Below are 22,639 nucleotides of genomic sequence, written 5' to 3'. Positions count from 1 at the left end.
ACATGACAATTAGACAGACAAATGATAAAACAAAAACAAATAATATAAAATAAAAGATTAATTACAGTATCTTGCTTAGGTGTTTACCTAAATGATTTTTAAATGTCATGGACATTTTGGAATGATATTGTAAACAATACGTACAGTAGAGTATAGAATCCTATATCAGTACCTGGTCGCCATCTGTAATGGCATATAGTAATTAAGCCGATTTTCAAAAATAAAATAAAATAGATAGATAAATAAATAAAATAAAATAAGATATATCTGACTCCAATTACTATATGCCAAACTTCCATGTTGAATCAGCCTAACCCAAAAAGTGAAGTACCTACAGTCAAGCAGAAATTCGGGTGAAGCCCTTCTGGTACGATTACAAAGGATTACAAAGGCGGAGCATGCCGACAGGAGACCTTTTGGTCCATATCTAGGTCGGGTGCGAAAAAATCATAATAATAATAAATTAATAAATAAAAACTATAATAATGTAAACAACAAATAAAATACATAAATAAATGCATAGGTATAGTTAAATAATAAACAAACAGGTAAATAGTAAATGATAATAAATTAACATATAACTAATGATAAATGAAAATCAAACAGACAAATGATGACAAAACAAAAACAAATAATATAAAATAAATCATAATCATTACAGCATCTTGCTTAGGTGTTTATCTAAATGATTCTTAAAGCTTCGAACTGAACTACATTGCACTACCTGTGCAGGAAGTTTATTCCATTCATTAATTACACGGTTGGCGAAGTTTTTCTACCTACTTCCAAATTGAATCTATTTCCGGACAGTTTGAGACCATTGTTTCTTGTCTGATTCTCATTCAATGTGAAAATTTGGTCACTTTTGATGTTGTCAATTCCCTTTAGAATTTTAAAGGCCGGTATCAAGTCACCTCTGAGTCTACCCTTTTTTAGGGAAAACAGATTTTTTTAAATCAGTTTTGTGGCTCGCCGTTGTACTTTTTCCAGTCTGTCAATGCCTTTATTGAGATTCGGTGACCATACGGAAACAGTATATTCCAAATGTGGACGAACTAACGATTTATATAGCTTGTTAATGAGTGATGGACTTTTGAAGTCAAAAGATCGCGCAATCAGTCCTAGAATCTTATTTGCTTTCTCAGAGGCTGAAATACGCTGCTTGGTTGATTTGAGATCGTTACTGATAATTACGCCGAGATCTTTTTCACTATCCACTTTTGTTAACGAATTTCCAAATAACTTGTAATCGTACTTACTGTTATTTTTACCTATGTGCATTACCTTGCATTTACTTGTGTTCATTAGCCATTTTTCAGACCATTGCTGTAATTCATCTAAATCTTCTTGAATATCTAATTGGTTAGTGATCATTTGCCATTCCGCACAGTTTTGTATCATCAGCAAATTTGGAAACAGTAGTCCATTGTCTATATCATTTATATATACTATGAATAAAAGTGGCCCAAGAACGGAACCCTGAGGAACTCCACTTGTAATATTTTTCCGTCTAGAAGTTTTTCCATTTAAAACAACTCTCTGTTTTCGATCATTCAACCAATTACTAGATGAAGTCCCTGCACACACCTATGCAAAAACATAAAGTTCGGGTGAAACCCTTCTGTGTGCCCTTTATAATTGTAACACTGATAGTCCTTCATTGCTCTTTGTCTTGGTTATGTGAAACTATCCAAAAATAAATTGATATTCGTATAAAATCATTGATTCTTTGCTGACTTACACATAACATTTCTTTAACATTTTAGTTATTTGGATTATTTTTATTTCATCATTATATATTTTTCAGGGTTTTTTCCCTTTCTTATTCATAGAGAATCAGAAACAATGCATGTCTGATGCTGTGTGATTCTCATATGTATGTCTGAAAGTTGATGGCAGGAAACTAAGTAATTTATCATCTTTTTGTATTCGTCACGTGACATAGTAAAACCCAACTAATATAAATTATTCATGCCTAATTTAACATTTTCATGCCTGCTGTTCAAAAGAATCATCTTTTATTATTTTTTCTTGGTTTGAGATCGTAATATACAGCACGAATTATGCTGTGCCCAAATGTCGCACCCAGTACTTTGTGACCAAATGTCGTGTGCCCAAATGTCTTGTGCCCAAATATCCTGTGCCCAAATGTCTGGATACCCACAGAACATCCCACGTAGAGTCGTTGTTCTTGCCTTTATAGATTGTTGTCCGCACTCGTAAATTCGTGGCTAGGTGCTAATGCCCGCACAGTGCTACCGAAAAAGAGTTGGAATGGCAATTCCATCCCCGGTTACATGAATCGTTCGGTTCTTCACACCACCACACTTGTCAAGGACTGCAACGGCATTCGTATCAGGTTCCAGATGAGCTTCAAACTTGCCTAAGGTTATAGGTGTTGATGTACTTGGTGTATTACACAAAAATATTTGTTCCCTTTTTACGCTTCCTGCAACAAACTACTATGGTTATACAAAAAAGCAACAGTTTATCCTCGAAGCACCCGTTCGTTACGCAAGAGTTGCACCAGTACCCAAGGGACATCTCACCGAGTTCTTGGAACGTAGTTTGCGGAATATCTTGGCATTTGCGATGGTACCACTTTGAAAGCTACAATGGGATTTGAATATAATTGGTGCGCTATCCCAGTCCATTCTGTGGTCTTCTTGGTTGGCATGATGGAACACGGCGAAGTTGACGTCAATATTTAATGGAGTTTTTGTATTCCTTTTTTATGTATATATAAAATATGTATTTCTATTCAACTATGTCCTCTTTGCATTGAATATGTAACATACGAAAGCGCTCTGCTTCGTTAGTTTCTTTTTTCAAGTGGTCTACTTTGCGTAATACAATGTACGCAATATCATATTTCATAGCTTATAAATTTTGTATAGCGCATTTTAAATAAAATTTAATGAAAATTTTGTATTTAATTGTATGCAATATTTATGTAATCTTTGTATTGTAAAGAAATAAACAACAACAGTTTTTAAAATAAAAATGTTCACTCTACCTTTATTCAAGTTAGTATGCAAATATGCCCCACATGTTCGAACCTCACAAGAAATTCTAAAATTATTATGTTTTTGGCCAACTCCATCAACCACGCTTAGCAGGGTTGCCAGGTTTTCTACCCGGAAAATGCCAAATTCTGACAAAATGCTGCAAAAATGTTTTTAAAACATGCCCCAAAAATGCCAACCATTACATTTTCTAAGATTTTTTTTTGTATTTTGGTTTTACATGTGTAGTTAAAAATAATGTATATAACTACAATTACAATATGAAAAATAGTTTTTACGGTTGACTAGCCAATATAATACAATACCACATGATATAACCAAGATCAAGTAGTTAAAGATAATGTGAATAACTACAATTACAATATGAAATATTTTTCTACTGTTGACTAGCCAATGTAAAACAATGTCACATGATATGACCAAGATCAATTTATATCATTCATGTACATCATCATTTAATTCTAGTGGTACTGTAATAAACCACCATCCTCTGAAATAAATCTACTTCAAGACTGTGTGAAAAGGAAAGAAAGATATTAACTTCCAAAATAGAATATATTATACTCCGTATTATGTGAGAAAGAAAAAATACCAATAACTAAAATACCAATAACTAAAATAAAATACCAATAACTAAAATAAAATGTATTACTCCATTGTATCCTCTACAATAAATTAAACCAGTTTATTAAACAACCTCCTAGAGACTCTGATGTACATAAACAGAAAATACATTTGTGACTTTTCTATTGTGTCTAAATATAATCAAAAGCATCATCAGATTTAGAAATGTTTGATGCACTACTGCGTTATTACATATTTTCACTAAAGAAGAGCTGAAACATCCTTTGGCTAGGCACAAAATCTTTACATTTCCCACATAACCAAGATAAATTTATATCATTCATATACATCATCATTTAATTCTTGATACAAGTAAAAGAGTGATCTCTAATCACGACCGGGTATTTAAAAACGCCCCCCAAAAATGCCAAATTCTCAAAAATGCCACCCAACAAAATTTCCTGCCAAACACAGTAAAAACATTCCAAAGATACAAAATTTGGCATTAAAAACGCCAATCTGGCAACTCTGACGCTCAGTGATGATCTGCATTCGCCGAACATAGATGGCAGGCTAGCGGTAACCATGAATCATAACTTCGAATCGTAGCTGGGGTCGGTAATTTTGCAGAGGGTAAAAACGATACTTCTCTTTGATCAAACTACATGAAAATCATAACTTTTAAAGAAAATAGTTCAAATAATGCAACCATATGCTAATTTGTCACGGTATATGTAGCTGTGGTCGGTCATACTGCAGAGGCTAAAACATAACTTCTCTTTGGTCAAATTACATTAAAATCCACACATTTTAAAGAAAAGATTTTAAATAATTCAACTATATGTAGTCTATTACACTAATAACACAACAATAAGAAACTTAAAATTAAAAATGTAGTTTGATCCATACCACCAGTAATCATAGACGGCGTGCTGGACGAGTCGTAGCCGGGGTTGGTAAAATTGCAGATGATAAAAACGTAAGTTCTCTTTGATCATATTACATGGAAATCACACACTTTAAAGAAAATAGTTCAAATAATGCAACCATACATATATAGAAGTGTGCATTTGAGCAAAACCCGTCCTTTTTTGTATTTTCTCTGTTTTCTCTGCAATTAGTGAGACCCCCCTAACCTCAAATTCATAGAGTGACAGTCCCTATCTAATTTATATCCTTGATTTCCAATTACATTAAGATTTGAATTCATGTATTGTTCAAGCTTGGGCTATCTCACGCTATTCCATGTACTGTATTTATGCATCGGATCAATTCAATACTTTGCACCTAAATTCATGAATAAGCACCTGAGATATGTTCAATTAATAGACACCTGAGTTTTGTTCAATTCAAGATTAGGCACCTGAGTTTGTTCAATTCAAGATTAGGCACCTAAGTTTTGTTCAATTTACGATTAGAAACCTGAGTTTTGTTCAACTCAAGACACCTGAGCTTTGTTCAATCCAAGATTAAACACCCGAGTTGTGTTTAGTTCAATATTAGGCACCAGTTTTGTTCAATTCAAGACTAGGCACCTGAGCTTTGTTTGATTCACCATCTAATATTTAAACAGTACCAACACATAATAGACCTAGTCTATTCAAACTAACTCAGATGCATCTGCAAAACAGGAAACAGAGCACCTTATACCAGTGCCCCACACTAACAATTCCAAGACACCAACAAAATATATCTTCCCTAAGTGACTAGTTTGTTCTTAAGTTCATGCATGGTGTTTGCACACACTATTGTTTCATCTAATTTGTTCCAGACCACCACATTGTGGGGAAAAGCTTTTTTTTTCAGATCTCTTCTATAACTGTCCCTTTTGTGTTTCTTTTCATGTCCCTTTTTTTTCTTCTATCCCAATTTAATAAGTCTTCTCAGTCAAGGACTTCCATGCCCTCATGATTCTGTAAATGGCCAACAGATCACCTCTTTCTCTTCTTTGTTCCAGGGTTGGTAGTTCCAGTTGAGACAATCTTTGCTCATATGTCAGTTTTGAAAGTGCTAGGGCCTTCTTTGATGTTGCTCTTTGGATTCTTTTTATTTTCCTTATATTCTTTTTTGTACTGGGTGTCCATAGTGTAGCAGTGTACTCTAATCTTGGTTTTACCAGTGTGACTAGTATTTTCTTTACCATTACCTCATCCAAGTAATTAAAAGCCACTTTTATTGATCTTAATAAATTATAGGTTTCTCCATCTACTTCGTTTACCTGGTTGTCTAGGGACATCTTTGGTGATGATTAGTCCTAGGTCCTTTTCGGAACCAACTTTCTTTATTTCCTTTGCACTGATTTTATATTGTCCTGATATTCTTTTTTTACTTTTTCCCAATTCCATTATACTACATTTCTTAATGTTCAAAGCCACTTCCCATTTCTGACTCCATTCCTAGACCTTGTCCAGGTCTCTCTATAGCAGTTCACAATCTTTTTCTGTACTTAATCTCTTTAGTAGTTTTGCATCATCTGCAAACAAGTTCATGTAACATTCATATAGGTATGTGTGTGTGTATGGAAACATATATATATATATATACATATATGTATTTACATACATACATATACCAAGGCTTTTTCCCCCTTCCAAGGGAGGTAGCCAAAAAGGGAAAGGCATAAAAACACTCCCACCCATTTCATCCCTAAATACACTCCACACCCCTCCCACCCTTCCTCTCATCTGAGCACCTCCTGGATGACGGGTCATCCCTGCACCCTGCCCACCGCCCTGGGTCAGAAGCAGTGTCGCAAGACACAGTACATCCACAGCAAGGCCGCTTCATTTAATCGGCGACCCCCCCTCTCCGTCCCCCTTTGCATATAAGGCGAGGACGGGGAGAAATCCCTTCAGGCTGCGTCAAAATTTACTCACACATACTACCCCACCCCCCACCCCCCTGCCCATTCCTCCTCATGCAGTCACAACATCATCCATATACAACCATTCTCCACTCACCTCTGTCTTCCGTCCTCTCCCTTCCTTCCTCAACAGACATTCCCCTCTTCCCCAAAGCCCCCTTCACCCCATCCATCCACCTCATCCTAGGACGTCCCCTCATGTTCACTCCCTCCACATCTGCCTTCCATACCTCTTTTACTAGTCTTTCTTCACTCATTCTTTCCATGTGTCCAAACCATCCTAATATTCTTTCATCAACCCTATCTCCCAAATCCTTTTTCACCCCTGTTCTCCTCCTCACCTCCTCATTTCTCACTCTATCCAGCCTAGTAACCCCCACCATACTTCTCAGACACCTCATCTCAAACACATTCAAACTCCTTCTCTCTTCTTCTCTTATGTTCCACGTTTCTGCCCCATACAGTGCTGTTGGCACAATCACTCCTTCATACAGTCTCCTCTTCGCATCCATTCCCAAATGTCTATTCCTCATTACACTCTTTAAACCACCAAGGCATTTACTCGCTTCTCTCAATCTACATTCTACCTCCACCTTCACTCCACCTTTTCCTGCTACACTTGCACCCAAGTATCTAAAACTATCCACTTCCTCCAGTCGCTCTCCCTTAATGTTCACTTCCAGTCTGCCACTTTCACCCCTTGTACATCTCATCACCTTACTTTTACCCACATTTATCTTTAGCTTTCTTCTATCACATACTCTCCCAAACTCTGCCACCAGCTTCCTCAATCCCTCCTCTGACCCTGCCACAAGCGCAGTGTCGTCCGCAAACAACAGCTGGCTCACCTCCCACTTTTCTCCATTTTCTTTAACCATCTCCAATCCCTGACTCACTACCCTAGCATTCACCTCTCGCACCACCCCATCCATGTATAAGTTGAACAGCCAGGGTGACATAACGCATCCTTGACGAAGTCCCACCTTTACTTCAAACCACTCACTCTCTCCATTTCTAATCCTAACACATGCTCTACTACTCTCATAAAAACTCTTGACAGCTCCCAAAAGCTTTCCTCCTATCCCATAAATCTGCATAACCTCCCACAGTGCTTTTCTGTCTACCCTATCATAAGCCTTTTCCAGATCCATAAAAGCCCAAAAAACATCCTTCCCCTTTCCTATAGCTTTCTCACATATCTGTCTTACCACAAAGATCTGATCTACACAACCTCTACCCGTCCTAAATCCACACTGTTCCTCACCAATTACTCCTTCTGTTCCTCTCCTAATCCTCTCAATTAAGATCCTCCCATAAGCCTTCCCTACTACACTCAACAGGCTAATCCCTCTGAAATTACTACATTCACACTTGTCCCTTTTCCCTTGTAAAGAGGAACTATACAGGCACTACTCCAGTCCTCCGGTACTCTACCCTCTCTCCAGCAAACATTAAATAACCTCACCAACCAGTCCACCATCACTGAACCTCCCTTTTTCAGACATTCTGCATGGCATCCATCCAGACCAGGTGCCTTACCTGCTTTCATCATCTTTACAACTGCCTTCACCTCATCCTTCCTTATTTCTCCTCCATTCTCCTCACTCATCACTCTCATTTTCTTCGCATTTCCCACTGCAGCTATCCTTCCCTCCCTATCCTCCTTCACATTTAGCAACTCCCTAAAATATTCTGCCCATCTTCCCCTCACTGCCATCTCTTCCATTATCATCTCTCCATCTGTACCTTTTACCTTTTCTTCCCTACTTGATTCGCCTCCTCTTCCTCTCTTAATTTCTTTCTAAAACATCTTTTTATTACTTTCAAAATTTTCTGTCATACTCCTACCCCATTTCACATCTGCTCTCCTCTATGCCTCCTTTACCTTTTGCTTTACTTCTCTTTTCTTTTCTTTGTACGTCTCATATGACTCCCCTGTCCTCTTTTGTAACCAATCTGTGAATGCTCGCTTCTTCTCTTCTACAACCTTCTTTGTTTCCTCATCCCACCATTCACTACCCTTTCTTCTATTTCCCCCTGTCCTTCTTGTTCCACACACCATCCTTGCACACTTTAGGACTCCCTCCTTGAACCATCCCCATTCCTCCTCCACACCCATCTCTGCTCTATCCTTTACTCCCTCCCACTCCTCCTTCAGCTTCTTTTCATACTCCTTCTCCTTTTCCTTTTCATTCAAGGAGTTCACTCTAAGAACCTCCCTACCTTTTGTCCCTTTCCTCCTTCTCCATCTATCCTCCACTCTCAGCTTACCTTCCACCAAAAAATGATCTGATATTCCCCCACCCTCTCCCCTTAGCACATGTACATCCTTAACTCTTCCTATCATAATCCTATTTACCACTACATAATCCATTAGCGCTCTATCTACCACCCTTCCCTCCACCACCCTCTCCCATGTGTACTTATGCTTGACTTTCTTCCGAAACACTGTATTTGCTATCATCAACTCTCTTTCTAGACACATTTCCACCATCAACTCTCCACTACGATTCTTTCCTGGAACTCCACACTTCCCAACCACTCCATCGATTGGCCCATTTCCCACCCTAGCATTAAGGTCTCCCAGTACTATTACATTGACATTTCTTCCTAAACCCTCTATGCACTCATTTAAATCTATCCAAAAGGCCTCCCTTTCTTCCATGCTCTTCTCACTGCCTAGTTGTATTATACGGGAAGGGAGCTATGCTCGTGTTGACCCTTCTTTGTATCTCTCAGCAAGTTTTTTTCTTAAAATCTTGAATAGTGTTTGCACACACTGTTTCTTTATCTAATTTGTTCCAAGTATCTATCACTCTGTGTGGGAAGCTGTTTCAGATCTTTTCTGTAATTATCTTTTTTTAGTTTCTTTTCATGTCCTCTCATTATTCCACTATTCCATTTCAATAAGTCATTCTTATCTAAGATTTCCATTCCTTTCATTATTCTATAGATAGTAAGTCTCCTCTTTCCCTTCTTTGTTCCAGAGTTGGTAATTCTAATTTGGACAGTTTTTGCTCATATGTCATTTCGGAAAGAGTTGGTGCTAGTTTTGTTGTTGCTCTTTGTATTCTTTCTAATTTCTTTATATTCTTTTTGGTACTGGGTGTCCATAGTGTTGCTGCATACTCAAGTTTTGGTCTTATTAATGTAGTTAGAATTTTTTTTTTATTATTTCCTCATCCAAATAAGCAAATGCCACTTTTATTGACCTCAATAAATTGTAGGTTTCTCCGACTATTTTATTAATATGCTTATCCGGTGTCATGTCCTTGCTGATTATCACTCCAAGATCTTTCTCCGAGTTTACATTTTTGACCTCTTCTTCACCAATTTTGTAATCTTTCGATATACCGTTTTCACTTTTTCCAAATTCCATTATACTACATTTCTTGATATTGAATTTTACTTCCCACTTTTGAGTCCATTTCCAGATCTTGTCCAAGTCTTGTTGTAATGAGTTGCAGTCTTTCTCCGTTTTTACTTTCTTAGTATTTTTGCATCATCTGCAAAGAAATTCATGTAACACTCTACTCCTTCATTCATGTCATTTATGTACAGGTATATGGCAAACATGATCGGGGCCAGTACTGATCCCTGCAGGACACCACTTATTACTTCTTCCCAGTTTGAGAATTTGTCTCTAATTACTACTCTCATTTTCCTCCCAGTCAGAAAGTCTTTCATCCATTCCAATAATTTTCCTCTGATGCCACCTATTGACTCTATCTTCCTTATTAGTTTTTTGTGTGGTACCTTATCAAATGTCTTTTGTAGGTCCAGAAAGGCACAGTCTGCCCACCCATCTCTCTCTTGTTTTATGTCTATTAATCTTGAGTAGAAGCAGATCAAGTTTGTTGTACATGATCTTCCTTGTCTGAATCCAAATTGATTTTGATTCAGTATCGTTTTTTTCTTCCAAATGCTTAACACATCTATTTTTGACGACTTTTTCACAAATATTTGCTACTGTGCTTGTTAGGGAGACCGGTCTGTAGTTTGATGGGTCTTCTTTGTTTCCTCCCTTATAAATTGGTACAATGTTTGCCTTCTTCCGGTCCTGTGGCACTTTTCCTTCTTTAATTAAGGGGGTTGCTTCTCATTTCGGTGCAAAATATTCAATTTTGTCAAACTTCGTGTGTGAACTGGTGTGGTGTCCCTGAACACCGCGGGACTGGTTTCCAGACGTATAACGCCACCCTTCTCAGGTAATGGTGGGTTTAAAGGGCCAGAAATTTAAAAGTCCGCCTGTCAGCCATGCCCCTTTCTTTGCTATGGTTTGTTTTCCTTGTATTTTGTCATTTTTTGTTATTGTTTTTGAGAATTTTATACTCTGATATTGTTGTACGATAGCTCGGGCAGCAGCCACCACACTCAGTGCCATTGAAAAAGGGTTCAGCGTATGCGTGCGTCATTTCTCCACGTGCTGTATCCTGTTTTATACATTTCTTGTTTATAGATTCACTACTCCATAACTAAATATGTCAGATGTGATAGTTGCAGAAGTATTTTGCTCCATTCTGAACCTGAGAAGTTCAAGAATACTCACCTTAGCAAAGGGATTGTAATGCATATGTACCATTCATTATGTGAAGGATATGGAAGGTTAGGATTGTCACGATTCTCAGCTGGCATGGGTACAAAAGAAATGTAATGAACATCTGCTGCTTACTTCCAAGAAATGGTCAAAGGATTATATAAGCAGATATGTGCATTTGATACTCTTTGGAGGCACTTTTATGGAGTAGTGAATATATAAACATAAAAATGCTATTTTCTCAAAACTAGTTTTTTCGCACAAAAGTAACTATAACTTCGTGTGTAAATGAGCAATTTTGATCATTCCTGTTGGAAAATGATCGTGATACTTATATCTAACAAAACTAGTAAATTCATTCTTAACCTACTTGATGTATATTTTTGAAAAAAAATTAAATTTGATTTTTTTTTATTTTTTTTTTATATATATAATTTGCTGTAAGGCTGACTTTCTTTTTCACTTATAATTACGAGTAAACTAGTTTAGGTACATTTGGATGTCTACTAACTGTACACCAAAAGAAATTATTATTCTCCTCATACTTTTGGAAAAATAAACGTTATTTCAAAAATAACTCAAAATTGCAAGTAAATCGTCTGTTGAGTAAACATTTCTCGATAGATTTCAATGAAATTTCTGTCACAGATGCATCCCATTTCCCTGCACATTGTGTTAAATTTCCATTGTCTTACATAAAAAAATAAGGTTAGGAGGACCGGAAATGCATAATCCGATCGAGCGAATCACCAAAATGAGTCAACCCCCTTAAGTGAGAATTTAATTATATTGTATATTTTGTCTGTTAAGTCTTCCATGCATTCTTTCAGCATCCAGTTTGGAATTCCGTCCAGACCATGTGATTTTCTGACATCAAGGGTTTTAATTTGGTCGCTGATTTCCTTCTGTGTTACGATTATTTCTTTCATTGAGGGGGATATCTCTCTATTTCCTCACAGTTAGGTGAGTTTTCTATTGTGAATACTGATTTGAAATGGTTGTTCATGATTTCAGCCATTTCCAGTTCTTCTGTATATTCATTTTTACCTTGGCACAGTTTTTCTAATTCTTGTTTGTTCTTCAGTTTGCCATTTACATACCTGTAAAATAGTTTGGGTTCTTCCTTGCATTTTTCTATTTTTTTTTTTTTTTTTTTCATAGTTTGTGTGTGTGTGCAGAAAACAATGGAAAATATCAAACTATAGATTGAATGCTTTCATCTATTCAGACATCTTCAGGGTATGGATATATATACATAAACATTTTACTTTAACAACTTGTTTATTCACTTAAGAGGTGTTAAAAAGGTGCTGTACCACAAAAATTAATGGCTAGCATTTTGTTTGTTTGCTTGTTACATCTACTCAATAAGTGGCAGTTAGTTTCCTTAGGACCAATAGTCATCAATTATGGGTAATGACATACAAAAATATAACTACCAGTAACAAATGCCTAATGCTCACTTTTCATATGGTTATATGAAGAACCAGACTGTATTCACACACAACTGCCACAATATGTTCACTTGAAACACTAGCTGACTCTTTGCTTGAGATTATTAGTTCAACACACGTATGGGCAGTTGGCACTCCTGACCTGAGGGAGACTAGGCATCCACAGGGACCAGCATGGGTCAGAGATGCAGAGGATTAAGAGAGGAACAGAGGGAGTAATTGATGAGGAACAGAGTTGGTATAGGAAAGGTAGGGGTTGCATGCATCTGATTTGTGTGGTAAGAGATATGTGAGAAAGCTTAAGGCCTTAATTTATCGTAGTGTAACTGCTGCCGGGTGGTTCTTTGAAAAAGCTGAAAGGGTGTGATATTATAGCTCTTGCATTTTATGGACTTTGTCATTAAATTTTCCAAATGACGGGATTTTGTTTGTCATTTAATTTTCCAAATGATGGGATTTTGTTCTGCAACTGACTTCGGAATTGACTTAGAACCACTGAATTAAGATAAAACCTAAGAAAAAATCTAATCACGATTTTTATTTTCATCCTAACCTAACTAACCAACCCTAACCAAAGTTAACCTAACTTAGATTATCCTGAATTATGTGACTAAACCCAATCTAAATTAATGTAAACTAAGTTAACCAAACTCAATCTGACCTAACTTAATTGAACCAAATCTAATATTACTTAACTAAAACCACACCTAACCTAATCTAGCTTGACATACTGTAACCTTACCAAACTAGACAAAACATTTACAAAAATTTTCATCTCCATTAATAATAGTTGCAAGCTAAGATTTATTTCACAAATTGCTACTCAAAAGCTCAGCTTTTGAAAAAAAAAAAATGTAATATGGAATTATAAAATGCTGGACTTTAATTTTTTCCCCATCATAAGTCACATTTATACCAATGTAAGATTCTTCATTTCTGTATATAATCATCTCATATTGTGAACCCATTATCTACTCAAGAATGATATAGGGCAGGCTAGAAATTCTTTGTCAATTTTATATAAAGATCTCATTGATAGATGGTTCATTGCTTTTAATTTTTGCCTTTCATACATTGTATCTGCAAGGCTGGAAACTGAATAGGTTGCTGTTCTTTGAATCCTTTCAATCTTGTTTATCTTTCAACTTGTGCTGAGACATTGCAACAGTGGTATGTCAGTGTATCAGGCATTATATATATATATATATATATATATATATATATATATATATATATATATATGTATATATATTTCATAATTTCCTTGTCCATAAAGTAGAAAGACAGTTTTTATTTTTATGGAAAGACTGTTTCACCCACAACTTTTGAATGTAAGGGCAAGTAGTGGTCATTATTAACCACTGGAATCAAACCCAGATATGTAGACAGACAAAAATCTGAATATTTTGACTCTAGTTGTTAAGTTTCTTACCATCTCAACTGTTTTGCTTTACAGACTGACCAGGCAAGGGAACACAAGACTTACTGAGCACCATCTGATACGGGGAAGCTGTATCAGTATAATCCAGAAGTGGCACTTTAACATCACCTCTATGGCAGACCAACCAACTGAGAACCCACTACCCTCGTTCACTGGTGAACGTCCTGATACAGACCTAATGGATGGAGTAGAGGCAGTGCTCCTTGATATTGAGGGCACCACAACCTCCATTTCCTTTGTGAAGGACCAGCTGTTTCCATATGCACGCCGTCAGATGGGTGACCATCTCCAGAAGACCTGGTCCTCTCCTGCTACGCAAGCAGTGGTAATGGCCCTCAGAGACCAGGTGAAAGAGGATATCATCAATGGTGTCTCGGTACTTCCTGAAGGCGATGATGAGTCTCTACATGAGGCTGTGCTGGCCACCCTACTGGGGTTCATGGATTGTGACCGCAAGGTGACGCCTCTTAAGACTCTGCAGGGTCATATATGGAAGAAAGGTTATAAAGATGGACATCTCAAGGGCCATGTTTATGATGATGTGGTGACAGCCCTTGAGAGCTGGGACGAGGCAGGTCTTGAGAAGTTCATCTACTCCTCAGGTAGTATTGAGGCACAGAAGCTCCTCTTCAGACACTCGCTCTTTGGGGATCTCCTACACTATTTTCAAGGGCACTTTGATACCACTACTGGGAGAAAACATGATGCAATGAGCTACAAGAAGATTTCCAAGGCTATTGGTTACATGCCCTCCATGGTTCTGTTTGTGACAGATGTTGAGGCTGAGGCACGAGCTGCTCGGGAAGCAGGGATGAAGGTGGTTCTTTCTGTGCGTGATGGCACTGCTCCCCTCAGTGATGAAGACAAACTCAACTATCCAGTCATCTATTCATTTGACAGCCTCTGCATAGAGACAGCTGGGAAGCAGCTGAAAAGGAATTGTTAGGAAGGGAACAAAGAACCCATTGGAAAGTCAGTGAAGAAACACAAGAGTGAAGATAAGGCATAGATAAGAAGAAAACCTATTATACAATACAAAAACTTAAGTGTATTCAAGACCTGCATCTCCTGTTACTTTGGTAGAAGATATGGTATTATCTTTTTTTATTTTATATGGTTTAATGTCACAAACTCCACCCTATTGGGAGGCTAGGATGGTACCCCTTGCAGAGGACTTTGTAGGATGGCACTGAATGAACCATGCCCTTAGTTCAACTTTGCCAGTAGCAGGGTTCAAACTGCCATCCTCTGGACCTTCACAACAAGTAATGATGCCCGAACTCATTTAGTGAAGGTAAGAGATGTATTTGCACAAGGGGGACAAGGAGGGAGGGTTGCCATGTAAATAAAGTGGCAACTGTGGATGTACTGTATGTAAATAAAGTGGCAACTGTGGATGTACTGTATCTTACTGCATTCCTTCTGACCTGGGCAGTGGGGCAGGGGACAGGGATGATGTTTCAAGCACAAGGAGCTAAGATAAAGGGGCAATGAGTGATGGGTGGGGGTATGTGCATGCCTTGGCTAGCTACTTCCTTTATAAGGGGGGAGAAGTCTACTGGTATATGGATGGATGGATTAGATACATTCAAAATCTTCAGTAGTACACTTGAATAATTTTCTTGTTTTAGCTACAGTGGGCCTTCTTCACAAATAATGAATCTATCTTGCTATGGGGTAAATGGAGAGGTGTCATCTATGTGGGGAATAGTCATGTACTGTTTTGGTTACCTGTTGGAACATCGTGTGCCCAAGTCTGTCCAACAATTTTGAGTTATAATTCTTGTGGTAAATGTTGATGCTATTTACCACCCAATCATCATAGTTTGTATGACATATGAAAAATATCTTTATCAGACATTAGGGCTTGGGGTGTTATGTCCTTCAACCTTTCTACTGTATAGTGCTTGTAACTGTGTGGTAGACAGGTATCCTGTAACTTGGAGGTGTGGTTATGTCACCCCAGTCTGGAAAGTATAAGCAACGTGGCTCCAACTACATAAGTCTAACATTGTTTAGTATTCCTGACAAGATCTTTGCTGATGTGCTTATGTGACAAATATACGATCATCTAGTGAGTCAGCATCCTGGGCAGTCAGGCATCACACCCAAGAAATTTTTAAGCTTACTGGGCCCTGGCCCTTCATGTGTACATCAGATGTTGACTTAAATTTCAACAGAAGCTTTACACATATATCACCTTCAAAAACTCATTTAATTGATTTGATAGACATTGAAGGATTCTGAGGTCTTAAGGACTGCATTATAAAATGCATCATTCCTGTTCTGTACTCAGACACTGGAAGTGCAGTAGAGTTTAGGAATACCCAATTTTTCCCAATGTATTCAGTACTGGAGAATGAACAAGTGATGAATAGAACTGTGACTACTGGTGCATGTAGAATGAGTATTGGTAATACCTGGGTCATAGACTTGTATGTCATTAATGAGACTGTACTCCATCCTGAACTTGTTGCTGTACTACACTCCAAGGACTGTTCAGGTTGTGGCATACATTGTGACTTACCACTAGCTATTCTGCCAAATCAACCTTAGTACATGTCACTTTCTTATTTCCCATCTCTGTGCTATTTGATTTTTTTCTCCTGTGTATAGTACAATGAGTACAACTTTTTAGGATTGTAACAATGATTTGAATAAGTGCTATGACTTGTGGCAGTGTTTTTTAAACCATGTTGCTATGCTGAGGTGTCACAGATGAAACAGGAGGGATGGAGATGGGTCAGGTGAGAGTGATGATCCAACAATTAGTGGTCAAATTGGCACTTGCATTTGGGAATTTCCACTTCTGTCCCACCCTGAATGGATTCCTTGGAACACACAGACTTTAGTAATTGGTACTAGTAACTGGTGCTAGCTCATAAATTACTGACAAAGGATATGAAGTCAAGTTTTAATGTCCTTTTGGGGTTAAGGACAGAATTCAAGTGACTGGGATTAGTTTACATGAGAGCAAGAAGCAAGTTGCCTCTGCGGCAGTAGTATGGAGACCCAGGAGGTTCTGACACATTCTGTTACAAAAAAAAGATGATTGTTAAATAAGGAAATATGTCATTCAAAACTTAGTGAACAGTTATCCTGTAATCCTTACAGGATTACAGGATAACCAACAGGAAATGCCATATCAGGTAACATTATTTTTATGCAGGAAATGTATCTGTGCACTCTACTGCTATCTGTGCACTCTACTGCTATCATGGCAGCCATTTATGGTGTATGGCAAAACTGCTGAGCAGTCAAAAAGAAAACACCTGTAGAATTGTAGTAAATTTATATTTTCATACAGAAGCTAAGACCTGGTGTTCTGTGCTTATCAAAGCCAGTACTGTACACATTTATGGAATGTTGCCTGCCAAGAACTTGCTTATGTCTCACAGAACTACCATTAGAGGGAGATCTGCAGTATGTTTCAAAACTTTTCAGAAGCCTAGCAAACCGGTTCAGAAACCATCCACTGCCAAACTGTACTTTGGTTTTCAGTAAACTATGGAGCACGTATATTCTTTTAGCTATACATTAACTTAATAGTGTGCAAGATTAAGAACAGTTTTTGGAGAAATATTGGATTTGGTGTGTATAGTAGAATTCTATTTTCACATATTTGAAATAAATGGTGGTTTGGGGAAAGGATGTTTAATGTTATCATGGCTGTTTAACCTACATGTGGATGGACAGATGAAACTATTCACAAAATTTGAGAGCAAGGAGTGAAGTCGGAAGAAAATGGTCAAAAGTAGTGTAAAATGAAAATGTTTAGTACAGTACATATGGATGACATTCCTAGCAGAGATATGAAAGAGCTTCAAGAGATTGGTGAGTGAATATGGTAGGATTTGTTGGAGAAAACTGGAAGTTTGAACATCAAAAGTGTAAGGTAACAGCAGTAACCATGAATGGAGGGCACAAAGTTGATATATAGTTGTATGGGGAGAAGTTATATGGAACAATTAGGAAGTTATAGATGTCTGGAAATAAATGTATATAAAAATGGAGAACTGGAGGAAGAGATAAGCCATAGTGAGAGAAGGCAGGAGGTACCTTAAGAATGGCATGGAGCAATAAAGGATAGTAGAAGGAATATGTGAAGCAGTTGTGCCGATTGTTATGCGAGATCTGGTTGATGGATGGAAGAGAAAAACCATGTAGAGGCAGTAGAAATAATGTTCTTGAGGGCTGTGTATGAAAGTGAATTTTTGTCCTTGATTATATATCCAACAGATAATGCCAGGGCACATTTACAGATGGCTCAGGGATGCAAACTGCTGCAACTGAGTGCATTTCTGCACATGTGAGGTTATAGTGTCGGAACAATGCACTTTGTTCTTAAGGTCATGTTAGTACATACATAGATATACCAAGGACTTTTTCCCCCCTACAAGGGAGGTAGCCAGATTCAAAAGTCATAATTCCACTCCCAATTCATCCCCACCCACTCCACTCCCATTCACCACCCCTCCCTCCCTCCTTACCTCTCATCTTAGCTCCTCCAGGATGACTGGTCATCCCTGCATCTTGCCCATTGCCCTGGATTAGAAGCAATTCAGCAACACACAGCACATCTACAGGAAGGCCGCTCAATGCCCCTTTTACCCCATCCATCCATCTCATCCTTGGTCGCCCCCTCATGTTTACTTCATCCACCTCTGCCTTCCACACTTCTTTTATTAATCTTTCTTCATTCTTACCATGTGTCCAAACCATCCCAGTACTCTTTTATCAACCCTATCTCCCATCTCCTTTTCCACCCCTGCTCTCCTCCTCACCACCTTGTTTCTCACTCTATCCATACATCTTGGACATTTCATCTCACATTTAAATGCTTCGTTTCTTATGTCCCATGTTTCTGCCCCATACAGTGCTGTTGGTACAATCACTCCTTCATACAATCATCTCTTAGCATCCATTTCCAAATGTCTATTTCTCAATACACTTTTTAATCTGCTGATGCAATTACTTGCTTCTCTCAATCTACATTCTATCTCCACCTTCACTCCTTTTCCTACCATATGGGACCCTAAGTATCTAAAGCTATCCAATTCCTCCAGCCTCTCTACTTTAATACTCACTTCCAAGTTGCTGCCATCCTCTCCCCTTGTACATCATATTACCTTACTTTCACCCACATTTACCTTTAACTTTCTCCGCTTGCACACCTTCCCAAACTGTCACTAACTTTCATAATCCCTCTGATCCTGCTACAAGCACAGTGTCATCAGCAAACAACTGGCTTACCTCCTACTTTTCTCTATTTTCTTTAACTCTGCAGTCCACTGCCCATTATTCCTTGCATTTACTTCTCACACCACCCCATCCATGTACACATTGAACAGCCATGGTGATGGGACACATTCCTGGTGAAGTCCTACCTTTACCTCAAACCTCTCGCTCTCCATTTCTAATGCAAACACAGGCACTATTTCTCTTGACTGCCCATAACAGCTTTCCTCCAATCCCATATATCTGCAAAACTTCCCACAGTGCCTTACTGTCTACCCTGTCATAAGCCTTTTCCAAATCTATAAAGGCCCAAAAAACATCCTTACCCTTTGCTTAAGCTTTCTCACATATCTCTTACCACACAAATCAGATGCATGCAACCCCTACCTTTCCTATACCAACTCTGTTCCTCATCAATTACTCCCTCTGTTCCTCTCTTAATCCTCTGCATCTCTGACCCATGCTGGTCCCTGTGGATGCCTAGTCTCCCTCAGGTCAGGAGTGCCAACTGCCCATACGTGTGTTGAACTAATAATCTCAAGCAAAGAGTCAGCTAGTGTTTCAAGTGAACATATTGTGGCAGTTGTGTGTGAATACAGTCTGGTTCTTCATATAACCATATGAAAAGTGAGCATTAGGCATTTGTTACTGGTAGTTATATTTTTGTATGTCATTACCCATAATTGATGACTATTGGTCCTAAGGAAACTAACTGCCACTTATTGAGTAGATGTAACAAGCAAACAAACAAAATGCTAGCCATTAATTTTTGTGGTACAGCACCTTTTTAACACCTCTTAAGTGAATAAACAAGTTGTTAAAGTAAAATGTTTATGTATATATATCCATACCCTGAAGATGTCTGAATAGATGAAAGCATTCAATCTATAGTTTGATATTTTCCATTGTTTTCTGCACACACACACAAACTATGAAAAAAAAAAAAATAGAAAAATGCAAGGAAGAACCCAAACTATTTTACAGGTATGTAAATGGCAAACTGAAGAACAAACAATAATTAGAAAAACTGCGCCAAGGTAAAAATGAATATACAGAAGAACTGGAAATGGCTGAAATCATGAACAACCATTTCAAATCAGTATTCACAATAGAAAACTCACCTAACTGTGAGGAAATAGAGAGATATCCCCCTCAATGAAAGAAATAATCGTAACACACAAGGATATCAGCGACCAAATTAAAACCCTTGATGTCAGAAAATCACATGGTCTGGACGGAATTCCAAACTGGATGCTGAAAGAATACATGGAAGACTTAACAGACAAAATATACAATATAATTAAATTCTCACTTAAGGGGGTTGACTCTCATTTTGATGATTCGCTCGATCGGATTATGCATTTCTGGTCCTCCCAACCTTATTTTTTTATGTAAGACAATGGAAATTTAACACAATGTGCAGGGAAATGGGATGCATCTGTGACAGAAATTTCATTGAAATCTATTGAGAAATTGTTACTCAACAGACGATTTACTTGCAATTTTGAGTTATTTTTGAAATAACGTTTATTTTTCCAAAAGTATGAGGAGAATAATAATTTCTTTTGGTGTACAGTTAGTAGACATCCAAATGTACCTAAACTAGTTTACTCATAATTATAAGTGAAGAACAAAGTCAGCCTTACAGCAAATTATATATAAAAAAAAAAAAAAAAAAAAAAAAATTGTCAAAAAATATATATCAAGTAGGTTAAGAATGAATTTACTAGTTTTGTTAGATATAAGTATCACGATCATTTTCCAACAGGAATGATCAAAATTGCTCATTTACACACGAAGTTATAGTTACTTTTGTGCGAAAAAACTAGTTTTGAGAAATTAGCATTTTTATGTTTATATATTCACTACTCCATAAAAGTGCCTCCAAAGAGTATCAAATGCACATATCTACTTATATAATCCTTTAACCATTTCTTGGAAGTAAGCAGCAGATGTTCATTACATTTCATTTGTACCCATGCCAGCTGAGAATCGTGACAATCCTAACCTTCCATATCCTTCACATAATGAATGGTACACATGCATTACAATCCCTTTGCTAAGGTGAGTATTCTTGAACTTCTCAGGTTCAGAATGGAGCAAAATACTTCGGCAACTATCACATCTGACATATTTAGTTATGGAGTAGTGAATCTATAAACAAGAAATGTATAAAACAGGATACAGCACGTGGAGAAATGACGCACGCATACGCTGAACCCTTTTTCGATCGCACTGAGTGTGGTGACTGCTGCCCGAGCTATCGTACAACAATATCAGAGTATAAAATTCTCAAAAACAACAAAAAATGACAAAATACAAGGAAAACAAACCATAGCAAAGAAAGAGGCGTGGCTGACGGGCAGACCTTTAAATTTCTGGCCCTTTAAACCCACCATTACCTGAGAAGGGTGGCGTTATACGTCTGGAAACCAGTCCCGCGGTGTTCAGGGACACCACACCAGTTCACACACGAAGTTTGACAAAATTGAATATTTTTCACCGAAATGAGAAGCAACCCCCTTAATTAAAGAAGGAAAAGTGCCACAGGACTGGAGGAAGGCAAACATTGTACCAATTTATAAGGGAGGAAACAAAGAAGACCCATCAAACTACAGACCGGTCTCCCTAACAAACACAGTAGCAAAAATTTGTGAAAAAGTCGTCAAAAATAGATGTGTTAAGCATTTGGAAGAAAAAACGATACTGAATCAAAATCAATTTGGATTCAGACAAGGAAGATCATGTACAACAAACTTGATCTGCTTCTACTCAAGATTAATAGACATAAAACAAGAGAGAGATGGGTGGGCAGACTGTGCCTTTCTGGAAGATAGAGTCAATAGGTGGCATCAGAGGAAAATTATTGGAATGGATGAAAGACTTTCTGACTGGGAGGAAAATGAGAGTAGTAATTAGAGACAAATTCTCAAACCGGGAAGAAGTAATAAGTGGTGTCCTGCAGGGATCAGTACTGGCCCCGATCATGTTTGCCATATACATAAATGACATGAATGAAGGAGTAGAGTGTTACATGAATTTCTTTGCAGATGATGCAAAAATACTAAAGAAAGTAAAAACGGAGAAAGACTGCAACTCATTACAACAAGACTTGGACAAGATCTGGAAATGGACTCAAAAGTGGGAAGTAAAATTCAATATCAAGAAATGTAGTATAATGGAATTTGGAAAAAGTGAAAACGGTATATCGAAAGATTACAAAATTGGTGAAGAAGAGGTCAAAAATGTAAACTCGGAGAAAGATCTTGGAGTGATAATCAGCAAGGACATGACACCGGATAAGCATATTAATAAAATAGTCGGAGAAACCTACAATTTATTGAGGTCAATAAAAGTGGCATTTGCTTATTTGGATGAGGAAATAATAAAAAAAAAATTCTAACTACATTAATAAGACCAAAACTTGAGTATGCAGCAACACTATGGACACCCAGTACCAAAAAGAATATAAAGAAATTAGAAAGAATACAAAGAGCAACAACAAAACTAGCACCA

General features: G+C 37.6%; 2 protein-coding genes across 3 annotated transcripts in view; one reads left to right on the top strand and one right to left on the bottom strand.

Annotated features, from left to right (window-relative positions):
- Positions 1 to 22,639, bottom strand: part of LOC143035359 (enolase-phosphatase E1-like) — a 44,357-nt gene that overhangs the window by 19,049 nt on the left and 2,669 nt on the right. The window lies entirely within an intron of this gene.
- Positions 4,281 to 17,401, top strand: Enoph (enolase-phosphatase E1). 2 transcript variants are annotated; one of them, XM_076202353.1, is made up of 3 exons: positions 4,281 to 4,569; positions 12,573 to 12,693; positions 13,901 to 17,401. In XM_076202353.1, the coding sequence occupies exon 3, from the start codon at positions 13,998 to 14,000 to the stop codon at positions 14,829 to 14,831; it is 834 nt and encodes a 277-aa protein (XP_076058468.1). In that variant the 5' UTR covers positions 4,281 to 4,569; positions 12,573 to 12,693; positions 13,901 to 13,997; the 3' UTR covers positions 14,832 to 17,401. The 2 variants fall into 2 exon arrangements, with proteins under 2 accessions (XP_076058468.1, XP_076058467.1); XM_076202352.1 differs by lacking the exon at positions 12,573 to 12,693 and having other exon boundaries at positions 4,282 to 4,569.

This window comes from Oratosquilla oratoria, chromosome 18 (genome assembly GCF_046742065.1).
Source record: "Oratosquilla oratoria isolate Oo_2021 chromosome 18, ASM4674206v1, whole genome shotgun sequence".
Lineage (NCBI taxonomy): Eukaryota > Metazoa > Arthropoda > Malacostraca > Stomatopoda > Squillidae > Oratosquilla > Oratosquilla oratoria.
The sequence above is the reverse complement of the archived record's forward strand: the minus strand, read 5'-3'. Positions and strand labels throughout refer to the sequence as shown.